The 17,619-nt window shown below is 40.8% G+C and overlaps 1 protein-coding gene across 2 annotated transcripts in view; it reads left to right on the top strand.

Annotated features, from left to right (window-relative positions):
- SLC25A13 (solute carrier family 25 member 13) overlaps positions 1 to 17,619 on the top strand; it is a 124,602-nt gene that overhangs the window by 67,037 nt on the left and 39,946 nt on the right. For both annotated transcript variants that reach the window (XM_060248535.1, XM_060248534.1), the window contains 6 exons: positions 948 to 1,094; positions 6,537 to 6,675; positions 7,448 to 7,541; positions 7,713 to 7,797; positions 10,051 to 10,135; positions 11,045 to 11,203. In XM_060248535.1, coding sequence (XP_060104518.1) covers positions 948 to 1,094; positions 6,537 to 6,675; positions 7,448 to 7,541; positions 7,713 to 7,797; positions 10,051 to 10,135; positions 11,045 to 11,203 — 709 coding nt within the window. The remainder of the gene's footprint in view (positions 1 to 947; positions 1,095 to 6,536; positions 6,676 to 7,447; positions 7,542 to 7,712; positions 7,798 to 10,050; positions 10,136 to 11,044; positions 11,204 to 17,619) is intronic.

The following is a 17,619-nucleotide window of genomic DNA, read 5'->3' as shown; positions in this document are numbered from 1 at the left end:
AGAAATCGTATCGTATACTCTTTACCAACCACTACTAGACAAGCATAAGTGCTTGTCTAGTAGGCATTTTTAATGTTGCTTCATATGAAAAAAAGGTATGGCCATGATCCAGCCAAAATAAAGCTAAGACCTAATAATTTCAGTGGAAAAATTAAGCATGTGTTTAATTCTTGTAAAACTTTGAGTCTCAAAAAAATGCCAAACTTTGCCATACCATACTCTGACCTAGAATATTTTGACAGAGGGTTGCTAATTGTTTTGGTGATTATTTGTTTAGTACTTTCCAGTACTACCTTTTTCTGTAGAAGAAAGATGTTTATTTCCTTAATGATGTTGAACGCTCCTGCTTAATGTATGAAAATAGATAGCTTAGAAAATGCATCTTATTGTGCTCTATTTGGAATGCAAGTTTTATAGAATTTAATTGACAATGTTGTTAAAATACATTTTTTGTCTACTATTTAGAAATAATAATAATAATAATAATAATAATAATAATAATAATAATAATAATAATAATACTTTTTATTTATATCCCGCCCTCCCCGCAAAGCAGGCTCAGGGCGGCACCATGATTATAACTGTGCAGTCTTTCCTGGGAGTAAGCCCCATTGAACAGAGTAAGATTCTGAATAGACCTATTTCATTATCTGAGAATTAACCTGCTAGAAGTGATTTCTAGTAGGATGTGATGACCTCAAGTTGAGAATAGTTCTACATAATACATTTACTTAGTTATCAATGCTTCCCAGAAGGTTGAGCTCTGGAAATCTTTATTTGGGAGATGAGTTACAGATCTACAGTAGACTTTGCAAAACTTTAACAGAACTCTGAAAATTAAACTGCTGGATATATTATAAAATCAGTCACATTCTGGTTTGCTGTGTGATATGTATGGTAGCATGAACTATGCACCTTAATTTAACTGTTCATTTTTACATTTACAGGAAATTCAGTTGGAACATGCAAAACAAGCATTTGTGCAACGAGATAATGCTCAAGCCGGAAGAGTCACTGCAATTGATTTCAGAGACATTATGGTCACCATCAGGCCTCACGTGTTGACACCTTTTGTTGAAGAATGTCTAGTGGCTGTAAGTTTTTTGCTATTTACGATTATGTGTAGAGACCATCATCATTATTGAGGTCAAGCTGAGATAAGGACATACAGAAGCCTGGTGCATGTGACAACCCCACACAGTTACTGAATGTGCAGGGAGGGTGAGTGGAAGCAAGCACATGGCCGTCTGCAGGGGTGACTGCATGAAGGAAGTGGTTGTGAAAAATTCTCCTCCTGATGAGTGACTGTGGCTTTGGAATGTCACTGATCATGAGGTGGGAGAGTTTGCACAGCCTCTTCCTCCACAGTTGCCCCTGCCGATGACCAGGCACTCATGCAGAGGTAGGGCATGAGCCAGCATGCTTACTCTGGTTCTCCCTCTCCACATGTTGAGTGTATGGGGTTGTCATATGCATTGGGTGTACATATAAGCTTATACCCAGAATTAAATGGTTTTAAAGCTGCCACTGGTCTCAAATTTAGTTTCAGAAAACTCAGAAGTAATTTTTGTGTCTTTGTGTTTTTTTTTTTGTTAGTACCTGTAACCCAGGTGTTGGATGCAAGAGAAAACAGTTACACTTGTACATGATAAATCCATTTAGACAAGGCATTTCTCTTCAGAACCATCGGGAAATTATCTTCTCAAGCTCAGACTAGTAGCCAGTGACCTTGAGCTGCATCAGATGACCTGTTGCACTATAGGGTAATTTTTTTGTGTTGCTTCCACGAGCTACTGTTCCCTGTTAGGACAGTTATGCATGGAAAGTCTTGTTTTCCATAAGGCTAACATTCTGCTTACACGGAAGCTGGCAACTCATTCAGTACCAAAGACCTCTTTGGAAATGGAGAGTGAGCTAAAAGCTCACATTTGCTTTGCATGTTTCTACATAATTTAACCTACCGTTTGCATGGCCTTGTATAAGTGAGATGATAAAGCTCTAGCATAGATGTACAATTTGTTTATGTTTGACACTTGCATTTTTTAAATACCTCAATTTCTGGCATGATGTTTGCTTTCACAGATCTCCTACTAGTGTATTAGTTTCACAGCAAGCTTCAGAAAGAGTCCCGAAGGACCAAAAGCTTAAATGTTGTAATTTCCTTCCCTTTCCATTGCCTGCTTTTCCCCACCCCCAACTTTCCTGGAATCCAGCACTAGAAAAGCAATATTGATCTCTTTATATAGGTTGTTCCATGTTTATACCTCTGGTTTAATATAAACACAGGAATCTGAATGCCTAAATTCTATGCCATTTTATATTTTTGACCTTCATTTATTTTTTTTAAATGCAGTTCTGTATTTTTAAAAAATGAGTACATGCTCTCTATATATACAATGAATGTGCTCACCCCTAGGCACCACTGTGACTCCTTAACATTTATGGACCCTTTTATTTCTAAATGACAAGATCCGTGTCAGTTTCATATTGGATGATAATAGCAAACTTCCAGGTTCCTGGTGTGTAGCTGTATGAAATAGACAAATAGCTGTGTGCATGTCAATCTATGGGATGCATCTGAGAAACTGTGAGTAACTATCACATGGGTGACATCCCTCGTCTAAAGAACGAAGTATGTATGCATATGAAAGCTTACATTCTGAATAAAACTTCATTGGTCTTAAAAATGCTACTTGACTCCTACTTTGTTCTATCACATGAGTCAGTGCATACATCTCCTTGGTTATGAAGGAAAAAGGATTGTGGCAAACAGCAGAATAACAACCAAAGGAATCTGCTTGGTGCTTATTTTAATGTAATAATGGCATCTTTGGTTGTAGACTGAATAGTTCCGCTGTTGTAACACAATAGCTAGTAGCATGTAAACTACACAACACTGATGTGGAGGAATTGTGGAATGGGTCAGATGCAGTATTTCCTCTAAGATAGTAAGTGTGAGCTAGCTCACATTTTTTTTTTTAGCTTCTGGCTCACACATTTTTGTCTTAGTTTAGGAAAAATGGCCCCAAAGCAAACTAATTTATGCAGTAGCTTACAACTTTAATGCCAGCAGCTCATTAAGTAGAATTTTTGCTCATAAGACTCTACAGCTTAAAGAGGGAGTATTGGTCAGATGTAGTTGATATCTGAGGGTCACCCTCTGTAAGCAACTCAATGCAATCCTAAACAGAATTACACCTTTCTAAGTCCATTGAAATCCATGGATTTAGAAGGGTGTAATTCTGCCTAGGATTGGAGTGCAAATTAGCATCTGTCTGTATCATGCAGGTCAGTTGCTTTGAAACCTTCAGCTTTGGGAGCAGAATAAATCATGTATATAAATAAATAAATAAAATATATACAAACTTAATTTGGGTATTTTCAGCAATTAACTTAACTTTCTTTGGCACCTGTTTTCAGTTTTTAAAATATTTATTAATAGTTTTCTTTTTTCACAAAGATCAGATTGTGAATTGCATTCTGTAATGGCTACTGTTAGGTCAAATGCATCACTATGTTAGCTTCAGTATTGTCAAGCCATTTAGGAATAGTAGCATAGCAACCACTTTCTAATATATCTGCAGGACAGACTATCCGTCCTTCGATTTTGCTTGACTTATATGTTCCTAAGCATGAACTTGATTGAAAATTGCTTTGCTTGCACTTCTATTAATCAGAAGATGGGATAGTAACATTACCATACATTGAGCTCTGGTCCTTGCAAGTATGATGTTGCTGATGTTCTTGACAACCTAGACTGATGCTTCAGAGGAAAAATATCAGTCCCTTTTGTTCTTTGGCTTTGTTGGGATGGCAGGGAAGATCACATTCCCTTGCTACTCCTCTGCCATATTTTATTTATGTATCATTTATTTATTTAAACATTTATATCCCTCCTTTCTTCTTGGTTCAAGGTGGCTTATGATAACAGTTAAAACATCCTCAGCTAAAACAAATATAAAATAACAAGGCCCAAACCATCTCCCCTCCCCCCCCAAATGCCAGGTATTCAAAACCCCTGGCACACAGGCAGGCCTTGCAGCACCTCCTAAAGAGGAGCTCCTGCTATCTCTGCAGGGAGCCTGTTCCACAGAACCAGGCCCATGATGGAAAAGGTCCAGGCTCTAGTCAATGCCAGACAGGCCACCCTAATTGGTGGGATAGGAAACAGATGGCTGCCTGATGACCATATTTGACACACAGGGACATATGGAAGGAGATAGTCCTTCAAATATGTGGGTTCTAGGTCATGCAAGGCTATAAAGGATCTTGAACTGAACTTGAACAGACTGGCAGCCAATGAAGCTGTTTCAAAATGGGTAGCATATGTTCCCGGCAGCTAGTCCTGACAGCAGTTGGGCTCCCACATTTTGGACCAGCAGCACTGGCTCGTGGGTCCCTGGCACCCTAGGCAGGTGCCCCCCACCACCCCCCTGTGCCCCGCCGAGGCGCACCGCCCCCACCTCCTCCCTCCCCTTCCTTTCCCATTTGCTGCATGCATGATGCATCTCTCCCCCCCCCACTGCTGCTGCAGTTGCTGCTAGTCCCCTCTGCCCTGCTCCTGCCCCCTTTGGCTCGCCGCTAGCCCCCACCCCCCATGCTGGCTGTCGCCGCCAAGCTCTGCTCGCTCTCCCATCCCCTCCTGCCCCGCTCTGCTCCACTCGCCGTGAGTAAAACGAAGGCCTGTCGGCTCCTCGCAGCCCGCACCTGCGCATTTTGACTCAACAAAATGCGCAGGCGCGGGCTGCAAGGAGCCAGCAGGCCTTCATTTATATAATAATAATAATAACTTTTTATTTTTATCCCGCCCTCCCCGCCGAGGCAGGCTCAGGGCGGCTCACAACATAAAACATTTAACTTGCGGCGAGCAGAGCAGAGTGGGGCAGGAGGGGATGGAAGAGCCAGTAGAGCTTGGCGACCAGCCGGAGGGCACAGGGGGTAGTGGCAGCAGACCGGAGGGGGTTAGTGGCCATGGTAGCAGCTACAGTGGCAGCGGCAGCATGGTGGGGAGAGGAAGGCAAATTAAGCGCTTGCCTGGAGTGCCGGGTGGGGGGGGGGCAATTTGCTGCCCCCTGCCTCCCCATGCCCTAGGCAACTGCCTAGTTTGCTTAGTGGGCGAGCCGGCCCTATAGACCAGTTGTAGTTTCTAGGTTGTCTTCAGGGGCAGCCCTACGTAGAGTGTGTTGCAGTAAACCAACTGTGAGGTTACAAAGCATAGATCAGCGTGGCCTGATCAACTGAGTCCAGGTAAAGAGAAAGCTGGCAAATCAGATGCAGCTGATAGAAGGCGCTCCTGGCCAGCGTGCCTGTTAGTATGGGCTTCCCTCTCTCTGTGCAGGGAGACACAAGGGGACATTGCTCTTGAACCAGATGAGTTTAAAAAAAAATTGAAAGCCATTGCAAATCACAATTAATAAGCCAAACAAAAACCATGGTTTTGAATCCCAGTTTAGTACTCCCATCTCCAACCATACTATATCAGAAAGTCAGTTAATCAAACCAGGGTATATAAATTTCATTTTAATAAATCAACCATTCAGACTTTCAAAAACCATTTCTCTGTAGCCCACATAAATATTCTTACTTTTTACCAGCTCTGAAACTGATTTTTGTTAAGACATATTAACGTGTTAGTGTGCTCTGCTGTTAATCTTGTGTGTAACTAACAGCAAGGCCAGTACTGGAAAAATACATGTTCTGCAGGCACAAATGATCCTGGAATGTGCAGGAAATGATTTGTAGTTTTCCAAACCATTTGTAGTTTATCGCAGTATACCAATGGTGAATGATTCCTTAGCATTTAATCATTTACTTTTAAAAATATTTTACATCCCTGAATTGCATCCTCCCAGATTTAGTCACTTGGGTTTCTAGTGGGAATCGGGAAGAGTTGTTCACAATAGGACTTTGCTTTTGTTTGAAGCAATGTTATGCATTTTGAAGATGATCAAAACTCTTATCTCTGTGAACTGATTGTAAAAGCAAAGTCTGAGTAGCCTGTGAGAGGGTTTTACTGTTGACTGTAGGTGATGTGATCCCCCCCGCATTTAAATAATAAAACTGCCCCCTTTTCTGTGCTGTGATTTGATTTTTGTTGATTCCTCCCTCCAAGACATTAATATACTTCACATTTTTAAGCCTTTGAGATTTGCTCATTAGAAGAAGTAAAGCAACTTATAAAACATTTTCCAACTGAAGCAGTATTGAAACTTGAACTCTGTAAATTACCACTGGCCATGTTGTTATAATCCTGCATATGTGTTTGTTTAGGTTTCACTGGATGGGGGAAGCAGCTTGCAATGCTGGGCATGATTAGCTTCAGTAACTTAAGAATCTATTATAGGCTTTTTCATTTTGCATTTTAAAAATCCCTTGGTATTTCCATTGCTGTCTCTTAAAAAAAGAAAAGAAAACCTAACTATTCCCAAAGTCTTCCCCTGCTCAGATACTTCATTAAAGTTTCCTGATGTTGCAAGAAAACTATCTAAGGTCTTCTCTTTCACTTCCTACTTTTCCCATTTTGTTCTCTGTTTTAGGCTGCTGGAGGTACCACTTCTCATCAAGTCAGCTTTTCCTATTTTAATGGATTTAATACCCTTCTTAATAACATGGAACTCATTAGAAAAATCTATAGCACACTGGCTGGAAATAAAAAATATGTGGAAGTCACTAAAGGTTAGTTGAAATGTTGGGAGCTATTTCTAGAAAGTTTTGGTCTCCCTTCCTCTTTTGAGTTATCAAGGTTGGCCCCAGAAAACAGACCCTCCAAATCTATTGAGATCTTGTATTATTTTCCTGCCTTTCTTGTTTCTCTGCTTAGTTTTTAAGGAGTTTTTGCTTTGTTTTTAATGTCAGTGAAAGGTCCTAAAGACAGGCTTGAATGAGCAGTGACTGCAAAGATGTTTAAAATTTTCAAAAACTTCCTAGGATTTGTGCCAAGTTGGCAGCCTATTAAAGTGACCTTCAAGGGTAGATGAAAAATTCCACCAACTTGTATTGGTATTGCAGTAAGCTGATCTACAAGCTTGCAACAAGCTGTTATCTGCTCTATCTAACCGCTTTTATAGAGAACTCCCTCTGCAGTGCCAGCCCTCCATTAATGTATCCTACTGGGACACACTTGCAAGAAAAGTTCCACTTCTCTTGTCTCTCTCTTTTTTTTTTCAGTCTGCCCCACAACTGATTGATACCGTATGTCAGATATCCTCAGTTGTACTGTTAGGAGTCAGCTGTAGAACCAGACTTGCTTCACCTAGTTGCATGGAGGATATAATATTTGAAGCGAACACAATGGCAAGCAGGCTATTTGCAATATCCCCCCCTCCTATTGCAGCTAATTGGTTTAATACTAAATTTTAGCGATTCTGGGACCTTTGGGGATAACTTACAGTGTTGTTTTCATTTCTTCTTTGTCCTCCCCATCCACCCACCCCACTTTCTGTTGTAGAGGAGTTTGTTCTGGCAGCTCAGAAATTTGGCCAAGTTACACCCATGGAAGTGGACATCTTGTTCCAGTTAGCAGATTTATATGAGCCACGGGGGTATGTTGAAAATTACCCTTTCTTTGCTGTAGAAAACAACAACAACAGTGAAACAAGCAGTGCGGGGGCCCAAAAGAGACTCTAGCGTATTGCCCACCAAGGCAGGTAACTTGGGTTTCTCTCCTGTCTTTTTAATGTCAGTTTCTGTTTTGTGATGGCTTCTGTCCCCAGGCGCCTATCTTTAGCTGATATTGAAAGAATTGCTCCTCTGGAAGAGGGAACGTTGCCCTACAATCTGGCAGAGGCTCAGAGACAGGTGAGGAGGTGGGCAGGGTGGCCAGGCAATGGAGAGTGATGCTGCTTTTGGTGTCTTGTGGTCCTCCCCAGTAGCAAGAAGTATCGTATTCTAGCCTTCCATTGTTGCATTACTGTTGCACCTAATTCCTCTGCTGTTTTAAATGTAAAAAATGTACTCTGCGGAAAAAAGTTATATCTTTGCTTAACCAGGAAAAAAAGACCATTTTTTTCCTTCTCCCTCCATTTAAAGCAATCTTTAAGCAATCTTTAAATGGAGCAAAATACAGCAAAGATGGTTGATCTTATTGTAATGGTAAACAAAGAAAAATGTGTAAAACTGTTATTATAGCAAGTTTTTGGTGGGGAGCAGGATATAGCTCACTTACTAACAAAGTTGAACCCTCCCTGATCCTGCTTTTGCCATACTTTTAATGAGGGAAATCACACTTCACTCTTGTTGCTGTAGATGTCATTTTTTGGCACCAAGTCTGCAAAGCAGTCTGCTCAGAAGGGAGGGTGGGGAGTACATTAAAGGACTGAACATCTAATTCCATTCTAGGCTTCAGAAAAGTGTTGAAATGGAATGATGGTTCTGTTTAGTCTGTCACGAGCATTTCAGATTTTTCAAAGACCCCTTTTTTGTTTTGCTCTCATATCTTGGTATGGTTTAATGGAAAATGATCTATTGTTGCGTGGAGCAAAAGATAAGAGAAAAAACTTGGCCAGTTTTTCCAAACTCTTTTTTTCTGGATCTCTTTCATGTATCGAAAACTGACACAGACCTGGGTGTAGTTCTGTTTTTCTAAAAGTATCACTTAAGTCAAACCAAGTTCTGTATGTTGAGAGCTAGAGGGTTCTCCCCCCACCCCTTTCTCTGCACTCTGGGTCTGTGCAGAGACGCCAGTTTGACCACAATGAGTTGATGCAGGCTACATTTTTGGGTCTAGTAGGCCTTGAGCCAGGCCCTTCTCACTTGGCTGCCTCCTCCCGCCCAATATCACCCTACAGGATTTTTTAGCCTTGCCTAAGGAGCAAGTTTGTTAAGATATATTCATATTAGCTTGCTCCCAAAACCTGTCTCAGGGATTACAGGAAAAGCTAAGCAATAAGAAGCCGTGTGCAGGCTGCTGCAAAGCATCATGTTTGCAGTGACTTCTCCTTGCAGCAGCATTTTGGCACATAACTCCCTGTGCAACGTGGACAATCCTTGTGGCAAGCCAAGCTACACTACAATGCTTTTTTGTTGTATAGTCTTGCGTTTCAATCTACAACATGTAGTCAGTCCCAGAAATACCTTAGTACATATATCAGTGGTATATACAAAAATAAGATCTCTTGAGCAAATGAATGTTCTGTTTCTTGTGAGCCCCTTTTAAGCAGAAGAAAGAGTTTTCAAGTGATTTTTTGGGGGGGAGAGGGTCATCTTCTCCCTTTTCCTCCCAGCAGCTCATATAATGCTTGGAAATCTGAGCAAAGCTTGTAAAACAGAATCTCATGCAGTGTAGAAATGACAAGCTCTGTTTCTGAGATTGTTACATGTACACCTGGATTCTTCTTTGCACTTCTTTCTGTGTCTTGGGTTAAACTTTGATTTTCACTATTGTGAGTTGTCCAGATGGCAAAAACTTTCCTTTCTGTTTCCACAAACAATCCTTTCCTGCACCCTCTTTGACTAATGTTTTGCTTGGGATTAACTATGATTATGCAGTAACCCAAGTGGCATCATTTCATTACTTTTGTTGCCTGTTTTTGCCTTGAATGCTCATGGTATATAAAGACAGGAGAAAAAAACAGGTCCAGTAAACTTTTTATTGAATGCTTTGTATTGTACCTGCAAAGTTACCTTCCTGTGGCTGTACAGTCTGGGATGTATATGTTTGTGTATAAAGTAAGAGATGGAATGAATTTTTTCCCTTAATTTCTCACTTGCTCCATGCAACTTTTTAAACATCTTTCTAGAAAGCAGTTTCAGGCAGTTAAGATCCCGGCAGGGCCTTGCAAACAAACCCTGTAGGAGAGCCAGGCTGGAATATATTTTACAAGTGCTGAAAATTGCAAGCAACTTCTTAAATTGTTCACTTACAAGCATTTGGGTCTTGATCTACAATGATGAGTATCCACTGGACTGGATCCTGCAGCTATGTCCTGTGGCATCCAGCTCACTTTCTTCCACTGGTCAGTAGTTGTGCTATACATTTGATTTGTGCTCACTGCGCAATTGCAATGAATAATAATTTTCCTTTCATCTTCTGCTTAAATTCTACACTAAAAGCAAGCTGCTGGTGAACGGTCTCGACCGATTCTCATCCAAATAGCAGAATCTGCCTACAGGTTTGCCCTTGGTTCCGTTGCTGGAGGTAAATGAATGAAATAAATTTGTCTGATTCCCCCCCCACCTCTGTTGCCCCCCTCCCCCATTTAAATACCTCCCTAAAATAAAGAAGTTTGGAGTTTATAAATTGGTATCTACATTCTTTGGTGTGCTCCATTTTTGTGTTCTCCCTGATTGATTTAAGGATTCTGTCAAGTGTACTTTAGGACTCATCTCAGCTACAGATTAGAAATATGTTGGTCTGACTCCTGCTGCCATCCACTCAGTATAAGAATGCCCTTGCCCAAAGAGGACATGGCTTTTCACCAGGGGTTGGCAGAACATTATGGAAATCAGAACCAACACTTGGCTCAGCTTTTGAAAGGAGAATTGAAAAATTGCATGGCTCCTTGAAGTTCAGTGTCTACAACTGTGCAAAGCACTAGCAGCGTGTAGGGAAACTATGTGTGTAGTTCATTTCCTTATACCTGTTAAGTGATTTAGCTGCTGGATCCTATGCAAAATTAGACATGCCTGAGCCAATTGAAGTCAATCAGAAATGGTGCACCCAATGCTGCTTACACCAGACTATAAATACTACTCCTGGGGAGTTTTTTCCTTGCCTGGCTTGTCTATAATAATGCTTTAATGCAAAGCAAACTAATATAATGGATGACATTCCAAAGACCACAGTAACCACATTCTCAAAACAGGGACCTCCTAGGACCTCCTAAGAGCTCTCTGTGTACCCCCCCCCCAATTACATTCAGTCCTGTGTGCCACCCGCAGCATATTATGGTGAGGGCTTAGGGTGGGATCTGTTGGCCAGTGGGAAAATGCAGGCCATTGTAAGACTAGGCGTGCTGGCAAAAACCCACTAAACGTGTGAACTGCTACAACGGAGGTGACTACATTCAAATTCTTTTTTTGTTTTTAATTCACATTTTACAAACAGCTGTTGGAGCCACTGCAGTATATCCAATCGATCTTGTGAAAACCAGAATGCAGAACCAGCGCTCCACTGGATCCTTTGTGGGGGAGCTGATGTACAAGAACAGCTTTGATTGTTTTAAGAAAGTGCTGCGCTATGAAGGATTCTTTGGGCTCTATAGAGGTCAGTATCTAAAGACTGAACTTTCTTTGTTTCTTTGTTTCTTCTTGTCACCAACTAACCTCCTGTCCAAGATTCATCACAAACGTTTGGAGGCAGAACTTTGAGGTGTTTTCCTTCTCCTCCTGTTTCATATGGACACAGTGAAAATTTAAGACTTTGTGTCTTAGATCTGACCATAGTTTGCTGTGGTGTTCAAACTTGAGTGTGTTAAAAACATTGTGGCAGGGTATTTCATACCCCAAAACTGGCCTATGTTCTCCACAGAAATGTCTTAATTTAAGTATGCTATTAAAAGTACTTTTGGGTTTTTTTGTAAGTGTTGCCTCTCTATTGAACTGCACTCCTGGACAGGCCTGACCTGCCTATCTTAGGTGGAAATGAGAGAAACACTTATCCTGTATGTGTTGGAAGGGTGACATAGTTGCCTCAAAGACTGCAGGAGCCATAGGAAAAATTTAGGGTCAATCTGATGTTACATAATAACTTTCCATTAGCATATTAGTGTGACACAAATAGCAAAAGCAGTCATGGTGTCAACAGTATAGCTTCATAATAAGTATAATAAACAGTTGCCAGTAATCATAAGCTGGTACAAGCAATTGCACTGGCTATACCTCTGTTGCAGCAGGGACCATGATCCAAATAAGTAATACACAGAATAATTGCTTTGGTGTTATCAGCTAGGATTTCCCATTGCTGAACCAGACAAACTATTGATCACTTTAAAAGTGGCTGTCTCTTCAAGTTTGGAAATTGTTTTGGCGTTAAGAAAAGCTCCACCTACATGATTTCCCCACCCTTGCTCCTGACCTATGAGCAAGCTGAATAGATCAGCTGCTTTTTTATGAAAAGCATGTTTCGTAGGGGTTCAGGGGACTCTGTAATGCCTAGACATATCTTACATAAAAACTGGAATGCTAAGACATTTGTACAGGGAAGGGATCACTGAAAGAAAACAATGGAGGTGTGCGATGTTAAAGAGAAAAGCATTAGTAATCTGCAGAAAATAAAGAATTGTATTGCAGAATACTGAGAATTTGCACATAAACTGATTTCAGTCCACCACCTACGCTTTGCAGGCTACTATCACTAAAATCCTGTTAAAGTCTGCAAGGCTTCTGGATTCCTGCTCTGACTATAACACAGTGCACATGGGCCCAAAAAAGCACCCCAGAAATAATGCAGGGGGCCTGGAGTGTGTTGCTGAATGTTTCCCAGGTCTTTGGCAGTATAAGGATGGTGCAGATTTCCCCCCCACCCCACCCAATATGAGGACACTTTTGTAGGAGTCTTGCCTGGATGTGGCAATGTGAAGAGCTACATGGCAGGGTATTGGCTGGTGACAACCATGGGAAATGTAACCTGCAATTGAACTTGACTTATTCAAAGTCAAATCATTGTTCTATTTAGCTCCATGATGTCTATATTGACAGCAGTGGGTCTCCAGGTTTTCAGGCAGAGCAAAACCTTCCCAAATACCTGCTACCAGATATCAATTATCTGGAGGTGATGATGATTGAACATCTGGCTATCAGCATTCCAAGTATGCACTCTGCCACCAAGGTTCTCTGGAGGCTGCTGTGGCCAATGCATATCCTTGTCTAGAGGCAGTCAGTATTCACTGTGCAAAATATATTGCACACTTTCTAGTATTTGTGGGTATTGCTATAGACATTGTATGCCACAGAAACTGCATTCCCCAGCCCTGAACATGCTTACAGTAGCCTCTTCGGTCTATCATTAGCAATTTCCCTTCTGCTGTTTCTCATCTTCGCTCATTTGGGTAAAGTACAGGAGCAGCAGGGAAGGGATATACGATATAAATAGATCGGTTCTACACCACTTGGACCTCCGAAGAATCAAGGCACAGCCTCAACTGTATCTAGGACAGAAACTGTATAAACTCAGGATCCCCGCCCTCCAACACACACATTTTCATGTTCTGTCACATTATTAATTGTAACTCTGAGCAACTGATTTTAGCAAAGTGACTACTCTGGAAGCAGCTGTTGTCTTCTAGCGCTTAGAAACAATGAAAGTTTTCAACAGCAAAAAAGCACGGCTGAAGATGCCATTAGCTTGTTTAGTAAAGGGCTGTCAGATAATTTCTGTGTTTGGTACACCTTGCTAGCAAACAAACCTTTAGAAAGAATCCCATTGATTATGTTTAACAAGATGATTTGTTCCAAGCTAATTCACGTCTGTGTTTCCTGACTTTTCAAAGCAACAAGTGGATAGTTTCAGGATGATTATAGTAGGTTCTCTGCTGGTATTATGGGCGGGGGAGGGAAGACAGCATGGTTAAGCCCCATCTTGTCAGTTCTTGGAAGTTAAGCAGTGTCAGTACTTGGATGGGAAACCACCAAGGCAGGTTCTGCAGAAGGAGGCAATGGCAAACCACCTCTGCTTCTCACTTGCCTTGAAAACTCCTTGCTGGGGTTGCCATAAGTCAGTTACTACTGGACAGCTTTTAAAGCCATATAAGTTGGCATCTGGCATTTTACTTACAGGGAAAGTTCCTGGTAGGCCACTGGTCTGGAAAGTCACTGGCAACTAGCAGAGCCCCAGTAATGTTGCCAGTATTGCTGGGGCCATGCAGCCCCAGTATTGCTGAGGTCATGAAATTGGCCTGTGGAGGCACAGAAAATGAATAGACGCCCTTAGTTGGCCATGACTGAATTGGGTGGCCCCTGTAGCGCTCATGTAGCATCACAGGAGTCACTCAGTCTGGCTTATTTCTGGGCTTCTTTGACTTCCTAGTCAGGTCTTGTAAACATGTCAAGCTGCCTTGCAGTGAGCGGTGTAGCCCAATAGACTGGCTGTGTTCCTTCAAGACCTTTAACAGGAATCTTTCACAGCTTTGTGTTCAGATTTTAAACTAGAAATGCTAAGTACTTGGAATTCTGTAAGCTACTTCCGGCAGGGTCCCTGGAGAGGTGGTATAGATATTTTCTTTAAATCAATTAAATTTGAGAGGGTTTTATTTTTTTTTAGTCCTCATGTTGTGTAGGGTTTGCCACTGAACTTGGTCCCTTCCCCACAGGGCAAACACATTGTGCTTTAAAACTGAATTTTGTTTCAAATTTCTGTTTTTATACATTTGGCTCCTTCTGACCAATTTTTAGGTGAGTTACATGAACTGGTTTTCTGCTTTCTTTCTGCTGCCTCTGGCGCCATTTAATTTTAAGTGCATGCTTTGGCACTGATGCCACAATAATTATTATGAGTCCTGCACATTATTAAGATGGAGACTTTATTGAGATTTCCCTTTAGTTGAAAAACGTTTTGGAATTCTAGCTGGATATTTTCCATTGGTCTGAGAAAAGATGCTGGATTTGCAAACTTGATCAGAGTGTGAAGTGACAAGAAGTGTGAAAGTTTCACTTGAAGTTGGAGGACTGAGTTCTGAAGGAGGAGATAGTGGATGGCATCTCTTTGGATCTAGCACCACAGATAATGACTTGGAAAAGAGCAGCCTTTGAGCTACTTTAAATGCCATTGGCAACAGTGGTTTTTCTCCAGTTTACGGTTTAGGATTGGGCCCTAAGTAAAATGTGCAGCTACTTGGCTTGTTTCCAGGCTCAGGTGCATGCTCCACCCCCCTTATCACTCAGAGGATCGTGGATAAAAAGTAATTCTGATCCCCTGTGATGCAGGAACAGAGGTGTGCGAACTAAGTCTTCACCTTGATTCTCCATGTGAGAAAGTAGGGAGAAAAAATTGGGGGTCTCGTTCACCTTTTCAGTTAATAAGACTTAAGTAAGATGCTTGAATACAGCCTTAGTGTGTTTTAGTTGAAAGAACAGTAGATATGCTGATGTTCTGAAATTAACAGATTGTGATAAAGACAAATTACACCATCTTGTGGATCTTGGGAGTGTAGTAAAAAAAATTAATAAGACAAATTATCTTATGGATAATTGCAGAGGAGCCACTGGGAGGCAGTTGAATGTCACCCTTAATGAACATAGTGAAAGCACCCAAATAGACATTTTTGTAGTTGTTTAGAATGCACCAGAAATAAATAACAACATCTCCTTAAGGAAATATTTCAGCTTTCCTCAATGACTTCCCATACCAGAGACTTCTTTTTTCCTTCTTCTGCTCAGTGCGTGTATCCAATACTAAGCCTCAAAATGTTTTTGTTTGTTAAAATTTAGGGCCAATTAATATGTTGTAGTCCACACTTATTATGTCTTGGGTTCCCCGCTCTATCTTTCAGTCAGATTTGAGTCAGTTTCCTTTGGTTCCCTTACATTCGGTACCCTTTTTTCTTTTCTTTTTTGTGGCGGGCAGAGAAAATTTGATTCTTTAAATACCACTATCTTTTAAAATTGCTCATCTGCCAAGTCTCTTTAGATTCCTCTTAATATTTGAATGTATTTAGCTGATTATGTCCTTTATGAAAAGCAGTGTCCCTGTGTTACATCATGCTTGAATGGAAGATATCAAGTTTTGGGGAAAATAGCCATTCCTGGATTTCTTGTTAAAATCATACCTGGTACTTTTCAATTTCCTGCTAGATTTGAATATTGTAGCTAATCAGCTTTCCTTCATAGTGATGCAGAGTCAGTGCAGTCCTAAAAGCAGCTGCACCCTTCTCAGTCCACTGAAGGGTGTAACTTCTGCTTAGTATTGCACAGTATGATTTACTACTATTTAAAATGTAGGCCTGAAGTCTGCTTTGGAAGAAAAGGTCAGCTGTTTGTTTACTACAAGCAGAGTCCTCCAAGGTTTCTCTGAGGACTTTAACTAAGGATGTAGGCTGATCTGTGCGTGCTTTGCAGCCTTTGGGTTCCAGACTGAAATTTTTAAATGAAGCGAGCGGAAAACCTCTCATTGCATGTTCTGCTGTGCTGGGGACAGTGGATGGCATTAGTATGAAAAGTTAGGCAGGAAAGAGTAGCCTTGTAGAGAATGGCAAACATAGCTTTTTCACTCACTTTTAAGCTTTACGTTTCTTTGGCAGTTGTCACCAAACTGTGAACTTCCAAAACAATGTTTGGTAAAACAGAACAAATACAAACTTTAATCTCTTTCAGCGCTTGCTTATTCAACAAATCCAACTCCCCTTCCCCTTAGCTTTTCTGTTATAATGATATGGTAGCTTAATACTGCAGGAACTTTCCCCTCCGCCAAGTCCCACTGGAATTAACGAGCATAGTGAATACCAGACATTTCAGCTTGTGGCTTATGCTGCAAAAATTCTTAATAGATGATGTTCTGCTAAACAGTAAGAAGAGAGAGTGAAAAATATCAGTCGCTAAAAGACCAGGTACCCAGACAGCACACTCTGTGACATGCTGAATGGGTGGTGATTAGTTTTGCTGAGATAATATATGTGAAGCTCAATGATCAATGGTAGGGAACTATGGCTCAGTGGTGTGACACATGCCTTGCTTACTTACAATTTCAGATTCAAAGTACAGGTTCAAAAATTCAGATATAAAGAGTTAGGAAGGACCTTTGCCTTCCTGAAATCCTGGAGCAGTGTAGTCAATCAGAATAGATAGTTCTGGGTTAGATGGACCACTGGTCTGACTGTATCTGTTGTCCACTTTTATATCCTTTTCAGTATCTTGTGGTTACATATCTCATTCCTAAACAGATATGAAACCTGGAGGGAGGGAAAATCTGAGGACTCTCCCCCCACATTTTTCTGATGGCAAAATTAGGAAATTTCTTCAGCAATGATTGAAATGCCTTTTAAGATAAGATTTTACTTGCTATGATAATATATAGCATAAAAAGGTTTATCTAAGACAATCTACAGCATTAGGTATTAATAAACCTTATGCTCACTATAGATATACTTTCAAGGATATGTTTATTGCTTTTAACTGTGAATCATTTTGGCAAAAATGAGTTTGATGATGGTGGATTCAGTAAGAGTGTAACAAAGTTTCACACTCAAACACACACTGGCTTTCTAATATCCAGAAATTTTTCACCTCTGTTTGTGACATAAACTGTGATAAGGGTACTTGTGTTTATTAATTGCAGACATTATCAAACTTTTGAGATTATCTAAAATAGTTTTGATTCTGCAGGTAGCATAATTTTTAATATTGTGTTGGACCACTTGGCTGTCTAGTGGATTGAGTGAGAGTAGATGCTGGCCTAGTTCCAAGCTCTGTTCACACTTAAAATGCAGCAGAAATAAGCAGGACTAACCAGTTATAGCCTGCAGTTGATAGGTGGATGTAAATTCGTATCATAGATCCATTCCAGAGAAAGTGAGACTTTTTCACATTTCATGAAATCCAGTAGAAAGGGTGCTGTTGAAAATACAGAACTACCTGAGATTAGTCAACCCACCATGCTGAGAGAAATTAAGAGGGATTGGAGTGCCAGTCTTCTACATAGACCATCAGCATCTTTGGGTGAACACATGAAGCTGCTGTCTACTTTATCAT

This window comes from Heteronotia binoei, chromosome 10 (genome assembly GCF_032191835.1).
Source record: "Heteronotia binoei isolate CCM8104 ecotype False Entrance Well chromosome 10, APGP_CSIRO_Hbin_v1, whole genome shotgun sequence".
Classification (NCBI taxonomy): domain Eukaryota; kingdom Metazoa; phylum Chordata; class Lepidosauria; order Squamata; family Gekkonidae; genus Heteronotia; species Heteronotia binoei.
Note: the sequence above shows the minus strand (reverse complement) of the source record. Positions and strands in the feature narration are given on the sequence as shown.